The sequence below is a fragment of the Tasmannia lanceolata genome, unplaced genomic scaffold, assembly GCF_043159265.1.
Source record: "Tasmannia lanceolata isolate RefF3 unplaced genomic scaffold, GAP_Taslan_0.1 ptg000007l, whole genome shotgun sequence".
Taxonomy (NCBI): Eukaryota; Viridiplantae; Streptophyta; class Magnoliopsida; order Canellales; family Winteraceae; genus Tasmannia; species Tasmannia lanceolata.
Genome location: NW_027518684.1, coordinates 15,907,264 through 15,928,289, shown reverse-complemented (window position 1 = coordinate 15,928,289; position 21,026 = coordinate 15,907,264). Strand labels below are relative to the sequence as shown.

General features: G+C 38.0%; 1 protein-coding gene across 2 annotated transcripts; it reads left to right on the top strand.

The window, feature by feature from the left end:
* The first annotated feature begins 4,513 nt into the window (after positions 1–4,513).
* On the top strand, positions 4,514–16,718 carry LOC143882089 (protein NRT1/ PTR FAMILY 3.1-like). 2 transcript variants are annotated; one of them, XM_077385491.1, is made up of 5 exons: positions 4,517–4,749; positions 5,268–5,485; positions 13,721–14,283; positions 15,261–15,678; positions 16,117–16,718. In XM_077385491.1, exons 1-5 carry the CDS (start codon positions 4,686–4,688, stop codon positions 16,636–16,638), a joined length of 1,785 nt encoding a protein of 594 aa, XP_077241606.1. In that variant the 5' UTR covers positions 4,517–4,685; the 3' UTR covers positions 16,639–16,718. The 2 variants fall into 2 exon arrangements, with proteins under 2 accessions (XP_077241607.1, XP_077241606.1); XM_077385492.1 differs by lacking the exon at positions 5,268–5,485 and having other exon boundaries at positions 4,514–4,749.
* The last annotated feature ends 4,308 nt before the right edge of the window (positions 16,719–21,026 follow it).

Here is a 21,026-nt window from a genome sequence, read left to right as displayed (position 1 = left end):
TTTTATGCACTTATCTAGATAGATATGGTGTTTCTATCGACAAAAAAATGAATTTTATGCCCCTTATCTCCTAAATTTTTGAAAAAGAGAATCAAACAAATGCAATATATTTTTTACACCCAAATTGACTGTTATTTTTTCCAAGATAAAATCTGATCACACACACCTCCCTCGAACTAAATCCCTCTTGAACACAAACCTCCCTCTCTCTCTCTCTCTCTCTCTCTCTCTCTCTCTCTCTCTCTCTCTCTCTCTCTCACACACACACACACACACAGTTCTTTCTCTTCTCTTTACAAGGGACAAAATGGGTATTTGATGCAGGCTGTAAGTTGCAAATAAAAAACTCACAAAAACTAATTGCTCAACAAACAAGAATAATAGGAAAGTTATAACCAGGAATCGTTCGACCGGTTTGTAGTGGAATCACTTGACGTTGGGATGTTACAAATTACTCAACTAGCAAGGTGGGTAGAACCAATCAATGCCAAGGGGGATCGCTAAATTAGCTACACACTAGTAAGAAACCTCGTGACATGGAGGAGAAGTCGTTCTTGGAAGTGATTATTCTAAGGCCGGAGGTTATAAAGAAATCTGAGGCCCTGTTCATTTCAGATTGTAATAGCCGATTGTGAGCCCCCATCTGATTATAAGGGGGTCTACCTTATACACAATGAAAAGTCAGGGGGTATAGTTGATGAGTTTTAAACTACAGGGTTATCGTTGAATGTGTCAGAAAGTTGAGGACTATGCAGATTGATTGTGACTTGGTGCATAAGAGTTGTAAGGCACCACTCATCTTATAGAAATGGATATCATAAAGAACTACGAAATCTGATTGAACTAGGCAATGTTCAGAAGACAACGGTGTTAGCTGGGATAAGATTTAATTGGGATACTCGTTAAAATAGGCAAAGATTTTCATTTAACTTGGGAGTTTCCAACTCACAAACTACGAAGACCACTATACAAAGGCCTAAAGTACTGAAACATTACAACTATTGAGTGATTTGGATATCTAAACTTGCAGTAAATTGCATTCCACATTGATAAGTGTGGGCAAATAATTCACCTAACCGTAGTTTTGCGGGTAACCCGCGGGCACCAGCACCCGACCCAGACCCACCCGCTTGTCACGGTTACGGGTTGAGTGCGGGTATTTTTTATTTTTTTTCGCGGGTAACGAAATTGGTGCCCGTACCCCTGCGGGTCGGGTGTACCCGCGGGTAGGGGTCCCATTTTGCCGGGTCTAGAGTCCATGGTGGTAATGATGAGGGAGACAGAGGGTCACTAGGAATTTGGAGGGATCAATGGCAGTTATCGAATTTTTAGGAGATCATTAGAAGGGAGATAATCTCAATTGTCTTAAATCTGCAACATTATGTTGAATGGAAGTGATATTCACACAACCTTTTCAGCATTTTCAACCACTTTTGTTTGTCTTTACCTAAGAGTAGGTGCATTTCCACTACCCTCTGATATATATATTTTTCTTGAAAATGAAACCATTTCTTGAAATAACACAACCAAGAGGGTGGAAAATGGAAATGCTCAGAAATTGGGTGGAAATATCATCTCCCTTATAATAATTGTATAATTGAGGTGGGTCCCTTGGTGAATGTCTCCAATCCGCCCGTGCTACTAGCTTGCTTTTATCGTGCACCACTATAAAGCCCACTTCTGAAGTTCAAGGCAAATGTTACCTTGTTTGGATCCTAATCGGGTTGGATTTGGGTCGGACCGATTTACTTTTGATCTCAAAATCTTCACCGTTCATATAATATTAGCGAGTCGACCCACCACGACTCAATCCAAGTCTAAATATTCCAATTGTTCCCTGTATGTGGGTTGGTGATCAAATTATTCCATCTTTTATTATCTTGCACAGCACATGAGTTGCATTAGTTTTTTTAAATCAGTAGAGCAGCAGTCTCCTCCCTATTATATGTGCCATACACCATATCTTGGTGTGTAGTGAAGTGAACTCATTGGATAATACAACAATGAATAGACAGTTGGGCCCACCATCTTATCACTTTTGTTTTATACTTTTCTGATCGGCTGCTGAGAGCTTTTTGGGAATTTTAATAGCCTTCGACATCTGGTTAAAAAATTTACAACAAGGTCAGTTTGTCTCATTATCAAAACATTATGTGATATCAACTCCTAATATAAATAAAACAGAATGCACTCCCACGTTTTGAGAGTACCAATCCATTCTTTACTTACCTCTGTTCTCATCAGTGGCTATTTTAGAAGAGGAATGCTAAACTGAATGGAGCCCTTGCAAAAACCCAGCTGCAAGGGCACCCCATTGGATCCATGGCACCCAACCTCATCTATAAGAGCACTCAAAAAATGCAATGGGGCGTCCCCATGAAAATGTAGGAATAGGACCTTTGTCAGCTTATTAAAAAATAAAATTGATCAACCAAAGTGCATTTATAATAGCACTGGAGGAGATTTAATATTATGTGACACGTGTAGTCAAATTTTTTTCAAAAAAATACTGTGCGCCCTACTTCATAGGATGATCCAAACCGTTCATTTTGGTCAAGGTCGTGACACAGATGTTTTTGGTCACATCCAAAACAAAAGTCCCATAAGATAGAGTACTACAAAAAATAATTTGTCTTTTCTACATGAATGACTCTTGATGGTTTAACATTGCAATATTGCTTCAGTTTTCTTCATTTTTTTATCTCTTGTCCCCTCTTATTAATTGGAGCCAACTAAGGAGTCTTATAAATCTCTTTTGATAAAATAATATATGTAGGGAAATGATATCTACACAGCCCTGTTTTAATAATTGCACCGACCCAACTTGTCTTTTCATTTTTATTTGGCTTGTGAGAGCTTCTTGGAAACTTTAATAACCTTTTGACAGCTCTTTAAATACTAAAAGACAAGATGTGTTAGTGAAAATATCAAAACATGTTTGTGCTGATATCATTTCCATATATTTATAGCTAGTAAAAATATACAATATTAATGGGTAGATACCATGTTGGTATATCTTTTGTGGCATGTGTGCAACCCAACCTACTTGCATGTATCCTTTTACTACGCTTTACCGTTTGTTGATATCAAAGTTGCACAGCTAATATACATCCGGAATATGATCCCCTCGGGTTTGGAGATTATATAATAATCCTGCAGAGCAATGATAGATACAAGGGATCCCTTGCATAAAGAGCCCCAAAAGGGCTCTTCATTGGATCTACGTCATTCTCAGTTACATTTTAAAACCGGTTGAAAAAGTAAAATCAGTTACATTTGATGACGTGGATCCAATCAATAGCCCTTTTTTGGCTCTTTATGCAAGGGCTGCCTTGTATTTATCATTCCTCTAATCTTGAATATGGAAAAACCACAAGAATCTAAGAATGATTATTCAGTTAGACATCTCGTGTACAATCATGTGTAACGTATAGATGTGCATATTATATAAACCTGGACGGGTGTGGCTCTTTGGCTTCAAGTCATGAGTTGGGTATGCTCCCCAGTGACGAGAGTTCAAATCCTCCTGTAGTAAACCCCATGTGTGTGGTTTACGGGTGATTGAGCGCATCCATAAAGATTAGTCCTGCCCTAAAATGGTGTGGGGATATCCTATGTCATTCATAAAAAATTAAAAAAATCGCCGTTGCTTGTTACAATCTGAAACGTACAGAGCCTAAAAAAAATGCACTGCTCAAACAATCATAACCGTCAGTTCGATCAATATTAATCAGTGATCGTTGCTTCTCAATAGTCAGCCATCCAAAAGCAGGCTATTGATTCATTTGCTTAGGCTCTGTTTGCTTTGGATAGTGAGAATCAATTTTGAGTCCAAAACCAATTCTTGGAAAACTTGAGCGTGTTTGGTTTGCAGTGTAAAAATAATTCGGGAACTGGACTCAAATTCGATTCTACATCTGTGAAACCAACAACCAATTTTGCCAAGAATTGGTTTGGAATCAAAATGGATTCTTAAAATCCAAATCAAAGGAGCCCTGTTTGTTTTGGATTTTGAAAACCGATTGCTAGTCCAAAACAGATTATTGGACTACAAATTAAGGGAAATGATATATCCGCCCCTTTTGACACCAGGAACACCCCCTGTCAGTGTATTAATGACTAAAGAGGGGCTGTTGTACTTACGTCATACCCCTTTTGACACGAGGAACACCCCCTGTCAGTGTATTAATGACTAAAGAGGGGCTGTTGTGCTTACGTCATACAAATTCAATGCCCCTTATTGCCACAAACACAGACAGGGGTGATTCTGGTGATCAAAAGGGGGGATATATCACTTCCCAAAATTTATCATAAATTTGACCCTAATAATCAGTTTAGTACTGACAATCGGTTCTCAAAATCCAAAACAAACATGGATTCAAGATCAATCGCATGTGGGCCACTTGGACAATTAAAATGGCATATACACCACTCTCCAGTGTATAACAGCCTCTATACCATAACTTCCAAACAAGTGTTTTTTTTTTTTCTAAATTTCGTATTTCGTGTGAAACAAACGATACTTGTCTGTCGTTTCTTCCTCAGATCCATACGCGGACATATCAATCCAATAGAATATAAACATAAAATAAAGAATTTGAGACTGCTATCTCACCTACATTCAATACTCTTTTCCATGCTATATAACTCTTCTTTGTAAAAAAACATGATCCATGTTGTGAAAAATGGGTGAAGATGGAGAGAAGAAGAGAAAGCTTGGGGGACTCAAGACAATGCCTTTTATTCTGGGTGAATCATCTATAATCCCATCTTTATTTTATTTTTTTCCTTCTTGAATAGTTGAATTCCACTGAATGCATTATATGAATTGCTTTATTTTAAAAATCTTACTGGTAATAAGTGATTTTTCTTTCTTTCTTTCCTTTTTCTGGGTTTTTTTATTTGGATTTGGAATATTTGTTCTACCTTTGTTGAATAAATTTATCTATTTTGAAAGGTCATAAACCCATAATTTTTTTTAAAAAAACTTTGGTAATTTTATTAAGTAACTTTCTTTATTTTCAACGGTCTTAAAAGTTAAAAGTTAAAGCCCTCAAATTTTGTCACTCTCTTTTCTCTTCTTTGGATTCAATCTCAAAATATGGCTTGCTGCTTTGTTCAAAAGCTGCTAAATAACCACAAATTTCTCTTCTTGACTTCTGTTTAGCTGCAATAGAATTTGCATATTTTTAGATTGAGAAACACAACTTATGAAGGGCTGATAAAGAGAAGCTAAGATTGTTTTTTTTTTTCCCTATCTGGTGCAGCCAATGATTTCTGTGATAGATTTGCTACAAGTGGTTTTCATGCCAATATGATAACATATTTGACTCAGCAGCTACACATGCCTCTGGTCAAGGCCTCAAATACCCTCACCAACTTTGCGGGAACGGCGAGCTTAACGCCCCTAATCGGCGCCTTAATCGCTGATTCTTTTGCCGGACGGTTTTGGACCATAACAGTGGGTTCCATGATATATCAGCTGGTAATCAGTGAACTTCATACTACTATAATTAGTTTATGTGCAGGAAAAGATATCTACACTCCCTTTCTTGATTGGATTTCGATGATTTGCTTCAAAACTCCAATGGGACAGACTCCCTTTTACATTAGCCCCATTCTTGACTCTCCCAAGTAGGGGTGTCAATGGATCCACTTTGGATCTGATCCACCTATGTCTTGGTCATGATACTGTTAGAAAAATTATGTGCAAATCTGTAATTTAGGATTCGAGAATACCTTATAACGAATTAACCCCTTAACTTGAGAAGACAGAAATCAACAGTAACTATTCTGCAAGAATCAATTGTAATGAAACATAGAAATAGTTAGACCACTTATCGAGTTGAGGCACGGAGGATCTTCGTTATCCTTAAGGCAAATCTCGCCCCCACTATGACGAATCAATAGTGCAGATGGGCGTCTCGGCGTATGCCTCCAGGATACAACAACTCTTGCTCCAGTGATGTGCACTCACGCAACCTGGATGCCTAAGAACTCACTTATATGTGCCAAAAGCCTTGATCAGAAAGCTTGGGGAAAAAGATCAGAAAACCAGAGAAGAAAGAGAGCAGAAGACGTATCCGTTAAGGATATCTTTCTATTTTCTCTAAAACTGATTTTATAGAAAAGCAATCGACACGTTAGGGTGAAACGTCGCACTCTTTTAGTGCGTGAGAGACGTTTCCCAAATGGTCACTAAACTACGATTAAGAAATCTCAAATGGTAAAAAGAGTTAAAACAAAATAAATAAACTCTTGAGCCGTTAAAAGAAAAGGAGAAAAATAAATAATAGAAAAAGAAAAATCATTGGGTCCACGCGCGCGGCCAGGCTGGGCTGGGCGGCGCGCGCGTGTGTGGTAAGACCAAAAACCCGCCGGACCCAAGTGGGCAATCCGTGCGCGTAGGATCCCCATGACCTCTTGCTCATTCACAAGGCTAAGAGAGTGAAAGTATATATATGGCCACTCTCATCCTCTCACACTTCCCATCTAGGACTAAAGTTTTCTCATGACTTTAGTCCTTTTGGAGGGAAGCCCAAAAGCATAAAGCAAGTCCCAAAGAAGGACAAACATATAATGACTAAAAATACCCCATTGTAAGTTTGAATTACAAAAAGACTTTTTCACATAAAAAGTCAACAATCCCCCACTAATTCAAAATTACAAGAAATAAATAAATCATAAATGTAAATATATTTGATCAAGGCAAGATGTGTTATGCATCAGTAGAGGTGTTTGTTAGACTTGAACCTTTACTTAATGTAGGTATATCGAGTTTATCAAGTACTCGGCGAACATACGTCTTGAACCAATCACTTTTAGTAATAAACTAAGATAACATACCACACACACAACACATAAGGCATAAGCAAGTTCATACGGTGTCACACTTTTTTACCATGTGCTATATCCTGCTTTCATGAGCGCTCTAGAGAATTTAGCCCAATTCTCATAGGAAGCGGCCATACTTGCACAGTCATATAGGTGTATCTATCAGGAGTGCCCTGTAACTACGCACCCCACTGACAATTAGCTAACCAGCTAGCCAGCTATAGATAACATTAATAGTCCTACAACTCATCCTCTTATCGTTACGGGTTGTGCCCACATCATAGTGAACTTAATTCACATACAACTTGGTGCAAAACAGATCACTCAAATAACTTGTTTTTCCCATTGAACCTACTTCTTGGGATCTCCAGTCAGATAGGTTGGGTTCCCGTTATAAATTATCTAAATAGTGAGCTTCAGCCCCATCTCCCTCGATGTGCTCATGACCAAATTTTTATTTAGTCCTTTTGTAAGACAATCTGATATATTATCAACTGATCTTACAAAATCTATGGTTATCACTCCATTCTTCAACAATTGTCTTATGAAGTTATGCCTCCGACGAATGTGTTGGGATTTACAATTATATACATTATTACCTGCTGTTCCAATAGCAGCTTGATAATCACAATAGATTGTAATATCCGGTACTGGCTTATTCCAAAGTGGAATATCAGACAGAAGGTTTCTAAGCCATTCGGCTTCCTCGCTTGCTTTCTCTAAAGCAATGAACTCAGACTCCATAGTGGATCTGGCTATGCACGTTTGCTTGGTAGATTTCAAATAAACTGCTGCACTGCCTAGAGTGAAGACATATCCACTCCTAGATTTGGTTTCAAATCCAGATACCCAATTGGCATCGCTATACCCTTCTAGTACAACAGGATATTTAGTAAAATGCAAACCATAGTTTATGGTTTCTTTAAGATACTTCAATACTCTAATTAGTGCTTCCCAGTGATCACTACTAGGATTACTGGTATAGCTACTGAGTCTACCCACTGCATAGGCTATCTCTGGCCTAGATCAGTTCATTAAATACATTAGACTCCCTATAACTGTAGAGTATTCAAGTTGATTTACTCCACTTCTTTTATTCTTACATAACCTTATACTAGAATCATAAGGGGTAGCTACAGGTTTACAATCAAATTGATTAAACCTCCTTAATATTTTTTCTATATAATAAGATTGATTTAGAATTAATTTTTCTGGGTTTCTTTTTATTTTGATACCCAAGATTACATCTGTCTTTCCTAGATCTTTCATATCAAAATTATTTGATAAAAAATTCTTAATGTCTTTAATTACACTTATGCCTGTTCTGATGATCAACATATCATCTACATACAGACAAACAATAATATCACTATCCCCACTAAATTTGCTGTATACACACTTATCTGATTCATTTATTATGAATCCATTTGATAGCATCACACTATCAAACTTCTCATGCCATTGTTTTGGGGCTTGTTTCAAACCATATAGAGATTTTATAAGTTTACACACATTTTTTCTTGGCCTTGGATTACAAAGCCTTCAGGTTGATCCATATAAATCTCTTCATCTAATTCACCATTCAGAAATGCTGTTTTGACATCCATTTGATGGATTTCAAGGTTATAGATTGCAGCTATGGCAATAAGGATTCTAATAGTGGTCATTCTAGTTACAGGTGAATAAGTGTTAAAGAAGTCCATTCCTTTTTTTTGCTTGAACCCTTTAGCTACTAGTCTAGCTTTGTACTTATCTATAGTTCCATCAGTTTTTAATTTCTTCCTAAAGATCCACTTGCAACCAATAGGTTTGCAACCAGGAGGCAGATTTGTCAAGATCCATGTCCCATTACTCAAAATAGATTCTATTTTACTCTTGACAGCTTCTTTCGAGAATGAAAATCTGGAAGTGACATTACCTCTTTATATGTCTTTGGATCTCCTTCTAGAAGATAGGCAATGAACTCTGGACCAAAGTTTTTCTCTATTCTTGCCCTTTTACTTCTTTTAGGCTCTACTGATTCCTCAAACACACGATGGTCTTTATCTATAGATGCAATGGGTCTTTTAAGTGTGTTCTCACTTAGACTAGTCTTATAAGAAAATATAGATTCAAAGAATTCAGCATCTCTGGATTCTATTATGGAGTTAGGTTGCATATCAACATGATCTGACCTATAAATCAAGAACTATTGTTTTGTGCATATCCAATGAATGCACAATCTACAGTCTTAGGACATAACGTAGTACTCTTAGGATCTGGAATCCTAACTTTAGTTAAACACCCCCACACTTTAAGGTATTTAAAATGAGATTTTCTATTCTTCCATAACTCGTAAGGAGTTTTGTCAGAATCTTTAAAAGGTATCTTGTTCAGAATATAACAAGTGGAGAGAAGAGCCTCTCCCCATAAATTTTGAGGTAATCCTGAACTTCCTAACATAGAGTTTACCATGTTCATTAGAGTTCTGTTTTTACGTTCAACAACTTCATTTTGCTGTGGAGAGTATGGTGCAATAACTTGATGTATTATGCCATGGTTTTCACAAAATTCACTAAAAGCATTAGAGGTGTATTCACCACCTCTATCAGATCTTAAAATTTTGATCTTCATTTCTAACTGATTTTCTACTTCAGTTTTATATGTAATGAATTTATCAAAAGATTCATCTTTGTTTCTAATAAGATAAACAGTACAATATCTAGAGAAATCATCTATAAATGTAATAAAATACATTTTACCTCCTCTAGTTAAAACATTGTTTAAGTCACATACATCACTGTGAATTAAACTTAATAGTGTTGTTTTTCTTTCTTCTACTTTGTGAAAAGGCTTCTTAGAGTACTTTGATTGCACATATACTTCACATTTATCTACTACTTGATCACTTTTAGGAATTAGACCTATGATTATCATTTTCTTTATAGATGCATAGTTAGCATGACCTAGTCTACCATGCCATAAACAAAAAGAATCAGTAATATAAGCAGAAGAAGATGAAGCTTTATTCATAATATTCTCAGTTACATTCAGTTTGAATAAACCCTCACTAGAGTAACCCTTTCCCACAAATTCACCACTCTTAGTGATTACAAATTTATCAGTCTCAAAAACCAATTTGAACCTTTCTTGATCAGAAGCGACCCAGACACCAGATTCTTTCTTATATCTTGTACATGAAGGACATCACAGAGCTTCAGAACTTTTCCAGATGTAAGCTTCAACAGCACTGTTCTTTTACCCGCCACAGCAGATGATGACGAGTTTCCCATGAAAAGCTGCTCTCCATCCCTTACAAGCTCGTAGGAACAAAATACACTTCTGTCACTACAGATGTGTCTGGTGGCACCAGTGTCCACCCACCAGTTTCTCACGTTACTAACCAGGTTCACTTCAGAAACTACGGCTAACAGATACTGATCTTCAGCCACATTAGCCTGAGGTGCATTGTTTCCTTGAGGGTTTTTCTTCTTATCATTTTTCCGACAATTTTTAGCATATTGACTTGCTTTTCCACACACAAAACAGTTACCATTATTCTTCTTGAAATTCTTATTGTTTTTCTTGAAATGACCTTTTCCTGATCCAGACCCAGGTTTGGAAGAGTTTTTCTTTCCAGATGAAGATTCAGTGAGATTTGCCTTAGAGTTAAATTCATAAGCCTTAGATTTCTGTTTTCTCAAATGATTTTCCTCTTCAATTCTAAGGTAAACAAACAAGTCTTGAAGAGAAAAATCATTTCTGTCATGCAATAATATGTCTTGAAATTTCTCCCATGAAGGTGGTAGTTTTTCAATAATTGCACGAATTTGGATCTGTTCTTCTATCTTGATCCCTCTAGCAAGTATGTCAGAAACAATCAACTGGATCTCATTCACTTGATCAATAATAAATTTACCATCCACCATCTGATATCGAAAATATTTTCCAATAAGATGTTTCTTAGAACCCGCTGCTTCGACTAGATATTTCTGCTCTAGAGTTTCCCACAACTCTTTTTTCAGACTCAATTCTAAAAAACACATCAAACAATTGATTACTGAGACAACTCAGTATATGCCCTTTGCAGAGATAATTATATCTTTTTCTTTTCTCAGTGAGATGGGTTCTAGCAGGTTCTTCCTCATTAGGTGATAGTTCAGGATTATTCAAGATATAGTCTAGGTTCAGAAAGGGTAGAAAGAATCACATCTTTTCATGCCATCTACCGAAATCCGATCAGTCAAATTTTTCCAGCCTTTCGATTTGGAAAACCATGATGATTAATTTTCAAAAGTCGAAATCCCAAAATTACAAATCACAGATCGTGAAAGATTTGCCTTAAGCTTGTTAGAAAAATGATGTGCAAATCTGTAATTTAGGATTTGAGAATACCTTATAACGAATTAACCCCTTAACTTGAGAAGACATAAATCAACAGTAACTATTCTGCAAGAATCAATTGTAATGAAACATAGAAATAGTTAAACTACTTATCGAGTTGAGGCACGAAGGATCTTCGTTGTCCTTAAGGCAAATCTCGCCCCCACCAATGGTGCAGATGAGCGTCTCGGCGTATGCCTTCAGGATACAACAACTCTTGCTCCAAGGGTGTGCACTCACGCAACCTGGATGCCTAAGAACTCACTTATATGTGCCAAAAGCCTTGATTAGAAAGCTTGGGGAAAAAGATCAGAAAACCAGAGAAGAAAGAGAGCAGAAGACTTATCCGTTAAGGATATCTTTTTGTTTTCTCTAAAACCGATTTTATAGAAAAGCAATCGACACGTTAGGGAGAAAAGCCGCACTCTTTTAGTGCATGAGAGACGTTTCCCAAACGGTCACTAAACCACGATTAAGGAATCTCAAACGGTAAAAAGAGTTAAAACAAAATAAATAAACTCTTAAAGCGTTAAAAGAAAATGAGAAAAAATAAATAATAGAAAAAGAAAACTACTTGGGCCCACGCACGTGGCTGGGCGGCGTGCGTGTGTGGTAAGACCAAAAGCCCGTCCGACCCAAGTGGGCGATCTGTGCGCGTAGGATCCCCATGACTTCTTGCTCATTCACGAGGCTAAGAGAGTAAAAGTATATATATGACCACTCTCATCCTCTCACACTTCCCATCTATGACTGAAGTTTTCTCATGACTTTAGTCCTTTTGGAGGGAAGCCCAAAAGCATAAAGCAAGTCCCAAAGAAGGACAAACATATAATGACTAAAAACATCCCATTCTAAGTTTGAATTACAAAAAGACTTTTTCACATAAAAAGTCAACAGATACATGCAAATCTCTTGTCGGTCGGATTGGATTCTGGGTCATCATGATCCATTTCAAATAAGATGTCCATCGGAGTGTCCTAATAAGTCCTACTTACATTTTACTCATTTAAAATGCTCATAAGAGGGTGAACATGAGCATGACCGATAGACTACAAGGTGACAACTGAGGGGCCAGGAACTCAGGGTCAATGGTTAGAGAAGGAAGACAACAGGGTGACTCTAGACTACAAAGAGATAATGAAAAAAAAATACTAAAGATAGGATTCTGTAGAAAAAAATGCACAACTTATTTTTACTAAAATACCCCTGAAATAATACTTAAAGTTATTCAAAATACGAGGGTATTTTTGTAAAATAGGATTTAGAACGGCCCCATGGGCTTTTGTTACTTGTCTGGATCTGATCGCTTTGGATCATATAATAGGGTCACGAAATGTGTCCATGGATCTTGTCCATCAGATTTTGGATTTGGAGGGTCCATTGACATCCCAACTTGGGAGAGTCCATTGATACGCCGACTCCCAAGTTATATATGGCTGCATCAACCGAGTACTCTACCGCATCAACAGAGTACTCGATTGAGGTGCACCGAGTCGACTAGGATTTGCTTTGGCCGCGTTTGCACTGACATCCATTGTTCGCAACAAATTTCAAATACTTTGGGAGTCTTCCCATAACAATCGATCGATTGAAAGTTTGAATCAAGAAAGGAGAATCATTCTTAAATCAATGGAGTGTGGATATCATTTTCATTCTCAAGCCGTCGATGTAGCTAAGTTAGCTACACGTATGTGTACTACACTTTTCTCATATATATATATATGTAGCCATTTATAACAATTTAAGAATATAAAAATAGATGGATAAGATAAAGATCGATAAATGTTAAAGTTAAGGATAAGAGGTAGATAAAAATATAATTATATAAATAGTAGGGCAAAGGCATATTGGCAATACATTTTATAAATAGAGTTATTGATTGTTTTGGGACCTCTTGGAAATGATATACACAAAATTTTCTCAAAAGAAAAATTGGATGGCATTGCCCTGACCTGATTGAATACCAGTTTACTGCTTATGGTTTGAAGTCCAAACTAAAAGGAATAGTAATTAGGCATTTAAAACATTTTTTAATTAATTAGTATGAAATATATATCCTTTGTTTTGAGAATACCTAGATCAACTCATGGGCGGCTTGGCACGAGGATTACTGTCTAGAATACCAAGATGATCAACCCATACGCCTGATTTGCACCATTTAAAATATCTAAGGCTCTTAGTTTTAGGTAAAAAAATTTTTATCTGAGCTCTTAGTTTTAGGAAATGATCTCACATACAAAGTTGCTGAATTTTTTTGGTTCCTTCCACCCATTCATTTAGAAATTTCCCATTATATGAACCAATGAAAATTTTCTAAATAGAGGGGTTGAACTAAAAAAATAAGGGTGGCAATACTGTAAGTGGGCCTGGAAACTCTGATTAGTTGTTTCACCTTAACCCCAAACACTTGGCTTAGAGCTTAATTCACCAAAACATGACATCAAATTAAGTTTACTATGCGTTTGATTAGGGTACATATTATCATTTTTGCTACTATGATCAAAATCAAAAGTTGAATTTACAGGGAATGATCAGTCTCACCATTTCCTCAATCCTTCCTGGGCTCAGGCCCAAACCATGCCAACTGAACAAACCATGCGAACAAGCCTCCGCATTGGACCTCTGGGTCCTCTACATCTCACTCTTCCTTACTTCTCTAGGCTCTGGCGGACTCCGACCCTGTGTTGTGGCCTTCGGTGCGGACCAACTCAACCTGGTCAAATCCACCGGACGGGCTTCTCGGAGCTCGATCTTCTTCAATTGGTACTATATTATCATGGGCCTGGCGACCCTAATGGCCCTAACTGTGGCAGTCTATATTCAAGACAATGTGGGCTGGGGTTGGGGCCTAGGGTTGCCCACAATAGCCATGGCTATATCTGTTGTGGTCTTTGTGTTTGGTTACCCACTCTACAAGACTATGAAGCCCGGGGGCAGCCCGTTGACCCGGTTGGCCCAGGTGGTTGTGGCCGCATTCAAGAAGAGGAATTCGGTTAGACCGGCGGATCCAGGCCTTCTATATGAAAATGGAGAGTTGGATGCAGCCATTTCCACCACTGGGAAGATTATCCATACCAATCAACTGAGGTACGTTTATGTTTGAACAAAGATCCGATAGTGTGTTGCTTTATTGCAAATGGTCAGCCCGGCCCACTTGTTGAGGGGTCCAGAAGGGAAGTTATATATTGGCCCCCATTTTTTCTTCAGGCCAGCCCCAGGTAGTGTATTTATGACTACACTTTTTACACTCCAAGGGGTGGACCTGGGGAGAAATGGGGGCAAATATATCATTTCCTGTCTGGAAGCCCATATAGTGGGCCCTCATTTGAGTGGGCAAGTACAATCCACACTGTGAGACCTACATTAGACTGTTTTTACCCCCTGAACCAAAAATAGTGTCATTTCCTGTCAATTTACTTTTGATTGTTGAATGTTGGGAATTTTCCCAAAATATTTTCGAAGTATTACCCAATTGGCCGTTGAAAATTGTGAAATGGACTAAAATTTTATTTTATTTTTTAATTATTTTTCAAAGGTCGCTAAATACTACACTTACCTTAGTTTACAAAAAGGCCCCTCAACCAATTTTAAAATCATTATTTTGGTAAGAAAATTTTAGTCTAGTGATTTTATTATAATTAATACAAAAAGAAAAAAGCGTTGGCAAAAAACATCACGCTGGTCTTTTATTATTTAATCAGCTGTTAAGGGTTATTAGAATTCCCAAAGAGATCTCATAAGCCAATTAAGAGAGAAGAAAATGGAGATCTGCCGCACCAATATAAAAAACATAGTAGTACCAACTCCGATTTTTCTTACTCTATTCATACCTATTCACTATTGCTCCTATATAATCCCATATCATATAATCTTTTCTTAGTGATACGGGACAGATAGAAAGAAAAAAAGATGGAGTGAATAAATATAAGAGTGCAATAATCTCTTGTTTTGTTTAGAGGTGTCAATTTTAATGGGGTACACATGAATTGATGTGTGTTTTATTCAAAATTTCGTTCATGTATGTCATTTGCTTGAACAAAACCTTGTAACAACAATGTGTGTAGGTTCTTTGATCGAGCGGCCATCAAACAAGAAGGCGACGAGCTGGAATCCGGTCACCCCAATCTTTGGAAGATCTCCACCGTACATCGAGTTGAAGAGCTAAAATCTGTCATTCGATTGATGCCCATTTGGGCTGTCGGAATCATGGTCGTGGCCGCAAATTCCCACCAAAACTCCTTTTCCATCCAACAAGCCCGCACAATGAACCGCCACCTCTCCCACTCCTTCCAAATCCCTCCTGCCACCATGTCGATCTTTGCCGTCCTTCCAATGCTCCTAGCACTTGTGGCATACAACCGCCTCTTCGTCCCGATTACTAGCCGATTCACCGGTAATCCCTCCGGGATTTCGTACCTACAAAGGATAGGCATTGGCCTAACTATCAACATCCTTGCCACCATAGCGGCAGCACTCGTGGAGGTAATGTCAAACAATCAATTACTCCAAAAGCTTAAGCTGTTAGAGTTGGTGTTATTTCGGCAGCCCTGTTTGTTTGAGATTATGATAACCGATGGTGAGGCCCCAAACTGATTATTGGACTAAAAGTTGATGTAATTTGAGTCTAATAATCGGTTTTGGGTCTCACCATCGATGACGGTTGTCATCATCTCAAACAAACAGGGCCTTAATCATTTATATTTCAACACTCCCCTTTACGTGTGGCCATCTTTTTCGGGTTGGCTACACGTCGATTTTCTTTTAATAAAGGAGTTGTTGGGTTTTGAACCCAAGAGTCCAAGACTGTCAGTGACATGTGAAACAACCAATTACTCCAAAAGCTTAAGCTGTTAGAATTGGTGTTATTTAATAATTTCATATTTCAAAGTTAGTGTTATTTAATCATTTATATTTCAACAGGTAAAACGGAAAAGTGTGGCTGCTGATCACGGCTTACTTGATAAACCACAAGCCATCATTCCCATAAGTGTGTTTTGGTTGGTCCCACAATATAGTATTCACGGATTGGGGGAGGCTTTCGTAGCTGTGGGGCATATGGAATTTCTCTACGATCAATCGCCGGAAAGTATGCGAAGCATAGCGGCGGCACTCTCTTGGTTGGCGATAGCAGCCGGGAGTTACCTGAGTACATTTATTGTTTCACTGGTGCACAAATATTCCGGTGAGGAGCGGAATTGGGTGCCCGATACCAATCTCAATAGGGGGAGATTAGAGTGTTACTATTGGCTAGTGAGTGGTTTACAAGTATTGAACATTGTATACTATATAGTATGTGCGCGATTTTATACGTATAAGACATTGGAAGTGAAGGGGCCTGCGGACCCACCTAAGGAAAATGATATTGATGGAGATGGACACGTGGAACTCACGAGTAAGGACAAGGTGGATGTGGGGGGAGAGGGACATGTGGAATCTGTTTAGCTTGACACTTGTATAGTTGTCAATTGGCTTAATTGGGGGCATTGGCGTGAAGGTTTTATTTGTTAGTTTGCTTGTGTAAATTTGCTTTCCAATTCCTATTGTCTAAGGGAAATGATAACAGCACTGCAATCTTTTGATATTCACGCTCTCTTAGGTTGTCTTTTAGTATTTAATAGGCTTGTGAGAGCTTTTTTGGAACTGTACTAACCTTTTACAGCCCTTCAAATTCTAAAAGACAAGCAAGGAAATTAAATATCAAAAGATTGCAGTGGTGATATCATTTCCCTTATCTGTAGATAGTTAATAGGGTGTTAACGGACCTAGATGGTCTGACGGATCTAAAGGGTCCGAACTTAATTGGATAGGATTTGGGCACAGCGGTTGGATCCATCGGACACGATTCAAATCCATGTGCTAAGGTCTAAATTATATTGATCGGGCCCGTACATAACCACAGAATCAGTTAGAACATCTAAATATTATTAGAGGCTGATAATATACGAAAATAGCTTCAAATTGTATATGAAATACTATTTCTGAAGGGTATTTTCATCATATAAAATCCCTAATCAAAATCTCTCTCTCACACACACACACTTGAGAGAGGTAGCCCGAGCCAGAGCACAAATCCTCAAAAGAAGAATAACCCATATTCCTCCTCTTATTAGAAGCTCTTCCTCCTACTCCTGTGTAAGATCAGAGATCTACCGTTTTATTACATGCATTCTTCACCTTCTGTTTTAGGAGGAGGTAGAAAATAGCTACTTGACGCCCCCATGATTTTACCTATATGCCTTTATATTTTAGGGATTTGCTAGGCAATTTTGCAGCGGCTCACTTTTGCATGAGAGAACTGCCACGTGCTAACCTTTAGCAGATTTTGTCTTTTTCATTTAATTCATTTGAGGTGGCTGTTCTCTCTTGCAAAAGTGAGACGCAATATGGCTTTCCGCGAAATTGCTAAGCACATTCCCATATTCTAATTCTAAAAGGGGTTATCAAGTTGTTGCTAAAGGGCCTTTTCATCTCTCCTTCAGGGCTATTCAAGTGTACACAATGGGTTACCAAGTTCATAAATGGGGTTATGGACTCTAAAGGGGGGTTTCACTACCTCAATGGGGGTTTGCAAGACAATACAGAAGGTATTCTAAGAGGATTATCAGGTCCCTAAGGGGGGTTTCAAGTAGTCAATTAGGGGTCTTCAACTCTTTACGCAAGGGGGTTTTCAAGTACCTAAAGGGATTACCAAGTAAGTAAGAGGGGAATTACCAAGAATGTACAAGGGCTTTTCAACCCCCTCCAATGGGGTTACCAAGCCTCTCCGAGGTGTATCAAGTGTCAAAACAGGTTTATGAGGTAAATATATGGGACTTACCAACATCAAATAAGGGATTATCAAGCGCAAAAAATTGTGATTCATGTAGGTTTACATAAACCATCTATATTCGGGTCGTCAAACACTAGTACCAACTTTATTAGCAGGGTACCAACTCTAGAAGTGATTCAACTCACTTGTAGGAACTCTATAAGAACGGTTTCAGAGATAATAGAAGCACAAGCCCTAAGTCCCCATTTTAAAAAGGGTTATAAGATAGGGTTATCAATCACAATAAAGACAGGGTTATCACACACAATACAGACAGGATTATTATCACACACTAAAGACAGGGTTGAAACGCATTAATGGAAGCACAAATCCTAAGAGAGCAAATAAACTACTAACATTCACTTACGCTTCTTGGATTTCAGGGTTTAATGGAGAAATCTGCAAGAGGTTGGTGGTAAATTTTGATAGGTGAAAAGTAAGAGAGAGAAAACTCTACTCTAATGTGTTCTTTTTGCCATGAGGGGTATTTGGGTAAAAGGCCATGTCAGAAAAAGGTGTTTTGACCTCCGTTCACATGCTTTCAAAAGGGTGTCACCCATCCACTATTTTGGCATGTTTGTGTCACCAATTGACAATTTTCCTATTAATTATCGCCCAAAAAAAATTTACATTCATAGTTCTTATTAATTGGAGCCAACTAAGGAGTCTTATAAATCTCTTTTGATAAAATAATATATGTAGAGAAATAATATCAACACAGCCATGTGTTAGTAATTGCACCGACCCTGTCAGGACGCAGGTAGAACTCACCCTCAAAAGCTACCCGTTAAGGGGAGGGAATTGATTCCCTTATAAGTCCATCCACATCTCATTATACATCCGATGTGGGATCTTTGCTTTCACGTGGAACCCCCAACAATCTCCCCCTCCACGTGGAAGCACCGTGGACAATCTCACCCCTCAACGCGGCAAGAACGTGGAAACTGTGAGATCTTTCCGTGCTCGGAGGCATACCGGCCGTTACGGGGAGGGAACCGATTCCCTTATAAGCCCATCCACATCTCATTATACATCCGATGTGGGATCTTTGCTTTCACGTGGAACCCCCAACAATCTCCCCCTCCACGTGGAAGCACCGTGGACAATCTCACCCCTCAACGCGGCAAGAACGTGGAAACTGTGAGATCTTTCCGTGCTCGGAGGCATACCGGTCGTTACGGGGAGGGAACCGATTCCCTTATAAGCCCATCCACATCTCATTATACATCCGATGTGGGATCTTTGCTTTCACGTGGAACCCCAACAGACCCAACCTGTCTTTTCTTTTTTATTTGGCTTGTGAGAGCTTCTTGCGAACTGTAATAACCTTTTGACAGCTCTTTAAATACTAAAAGACAAGATGTGTTAGTGAAGATATCAAAGGATGGTTGTGCTGATATCATTTACATATATTTATAGGTAGTAAAAATATAGAATATTAATTGTGGATTCCATATTGGTGTATCTTCTGTACCATGTGTGCAACCCAACCTACTAGTATATGTATCTGAAAACTTCTAATGTTTAAAATTTTAAGTATTTGAATCTTTGAATCTAGTAACAAGAGACTTTTAAAAGTTAGGATTTGAATCCAAATGAGGTAGGCTTTTTTTAAAACTTGAATTGGGATTTAAAGTCAATGTTAGGGGTTTTAAAGTAATATTGACATGTTTTATGCTAATAAGGTCGATGAGGAGATTAGGATTTAGTTTAGAGAAATTGTGTAGGTGAAGTAGTAAACCGTATCTCAGTAGTTATGAGAATGGGTCAAATAATAGGTCTGGATGTAGCAGAATAAATGAAAAGGAAAATGATGCAATATGTAAGTGTTTCTGACTGATAACTTGGTTCAAATATGATGCGAGTCGGTAAATGTATGATGGCAGTGACGTTCAAACAAGAATTATAAAACAAAGATAAGACTTTATAAATGATCCAATACTAGAGTTTTAAAGCTGTAAATGAGTTGATTTCAACTGCACATAAACAGTCACTTGAATGGTGCTATACATGTGAATTAAGCAATGCAATAAGATGACAAACAAAGCAGACAACAATTTGAGCATAGAGGGTGATTTTAACAACTGGAGGAATATGTATATTCAATAGGGTAAAAATGATTTATAAGAGCTCTGTCAAAATCATTAAAGAAGAGATCTATCAAGAAAATGTATGAGGGATGAAGAGTATAACAATACAATTCACAAATATAAAAAGTATTGAGAAATTATATGGTGCCCAACTGTCACGTATTGTTAAGGTGGTACCTCAAAAGTACCACCCTTGATATTTGATCCAACAGCAGCCTCTTAAAAAGTGGGCTGCTGTTGGATCAAGTATCAAGGGCAGTAGCTTTTTGACGCTACTTGACCGTCGGGCATCATATAAAAACTCCCTTTTATTATGCTTCACCGTTTGATGATATCAAAGTTGCACAGCTAATATACATGGGAATATGTTCCCCTTGGTTTGAAGATTATATAATCATGTTACCTGTATATAGAAAAACCAAAGCATCTGAGAATGATTATTCAATTAGACATCTCGTGTACAATCATGTTCAATAATTCAATGTGTGTATATATATAAGGAAAAGTGAGCGTACTCGGTTGAGCAGATAGGCTTGTCTACTCGATAGGCTAAAAAGAGTGGGGGTCCACATTTTTTGGGTGATCCAAACCATTCATTTGAAAGGTCCTTAACTAGATAGGGTGTCCACAAAAAATAGCCCCATAGGAACATCCTAACCCATCAAACAGTGGAGGGAATAATGGGCAGATTTGTTGACAAACTGTGTCTGTCCATTTTTCCCTCCACATTTGGATGGGTTAGGATGATCCTATGGATCTGATTTTTTGTGGACACCCTATGTAGGTAAGGGCCTTTCAAATGAATGGTTTGGATCTACCAAACAATGTGGGCCCCCACTGTTTTTAGCTCGACCGAGTAGATAAGCTTATCTACTCGACCGAGCACGGTCACTTTTCCGATATATATATATATATATATATATATATATATA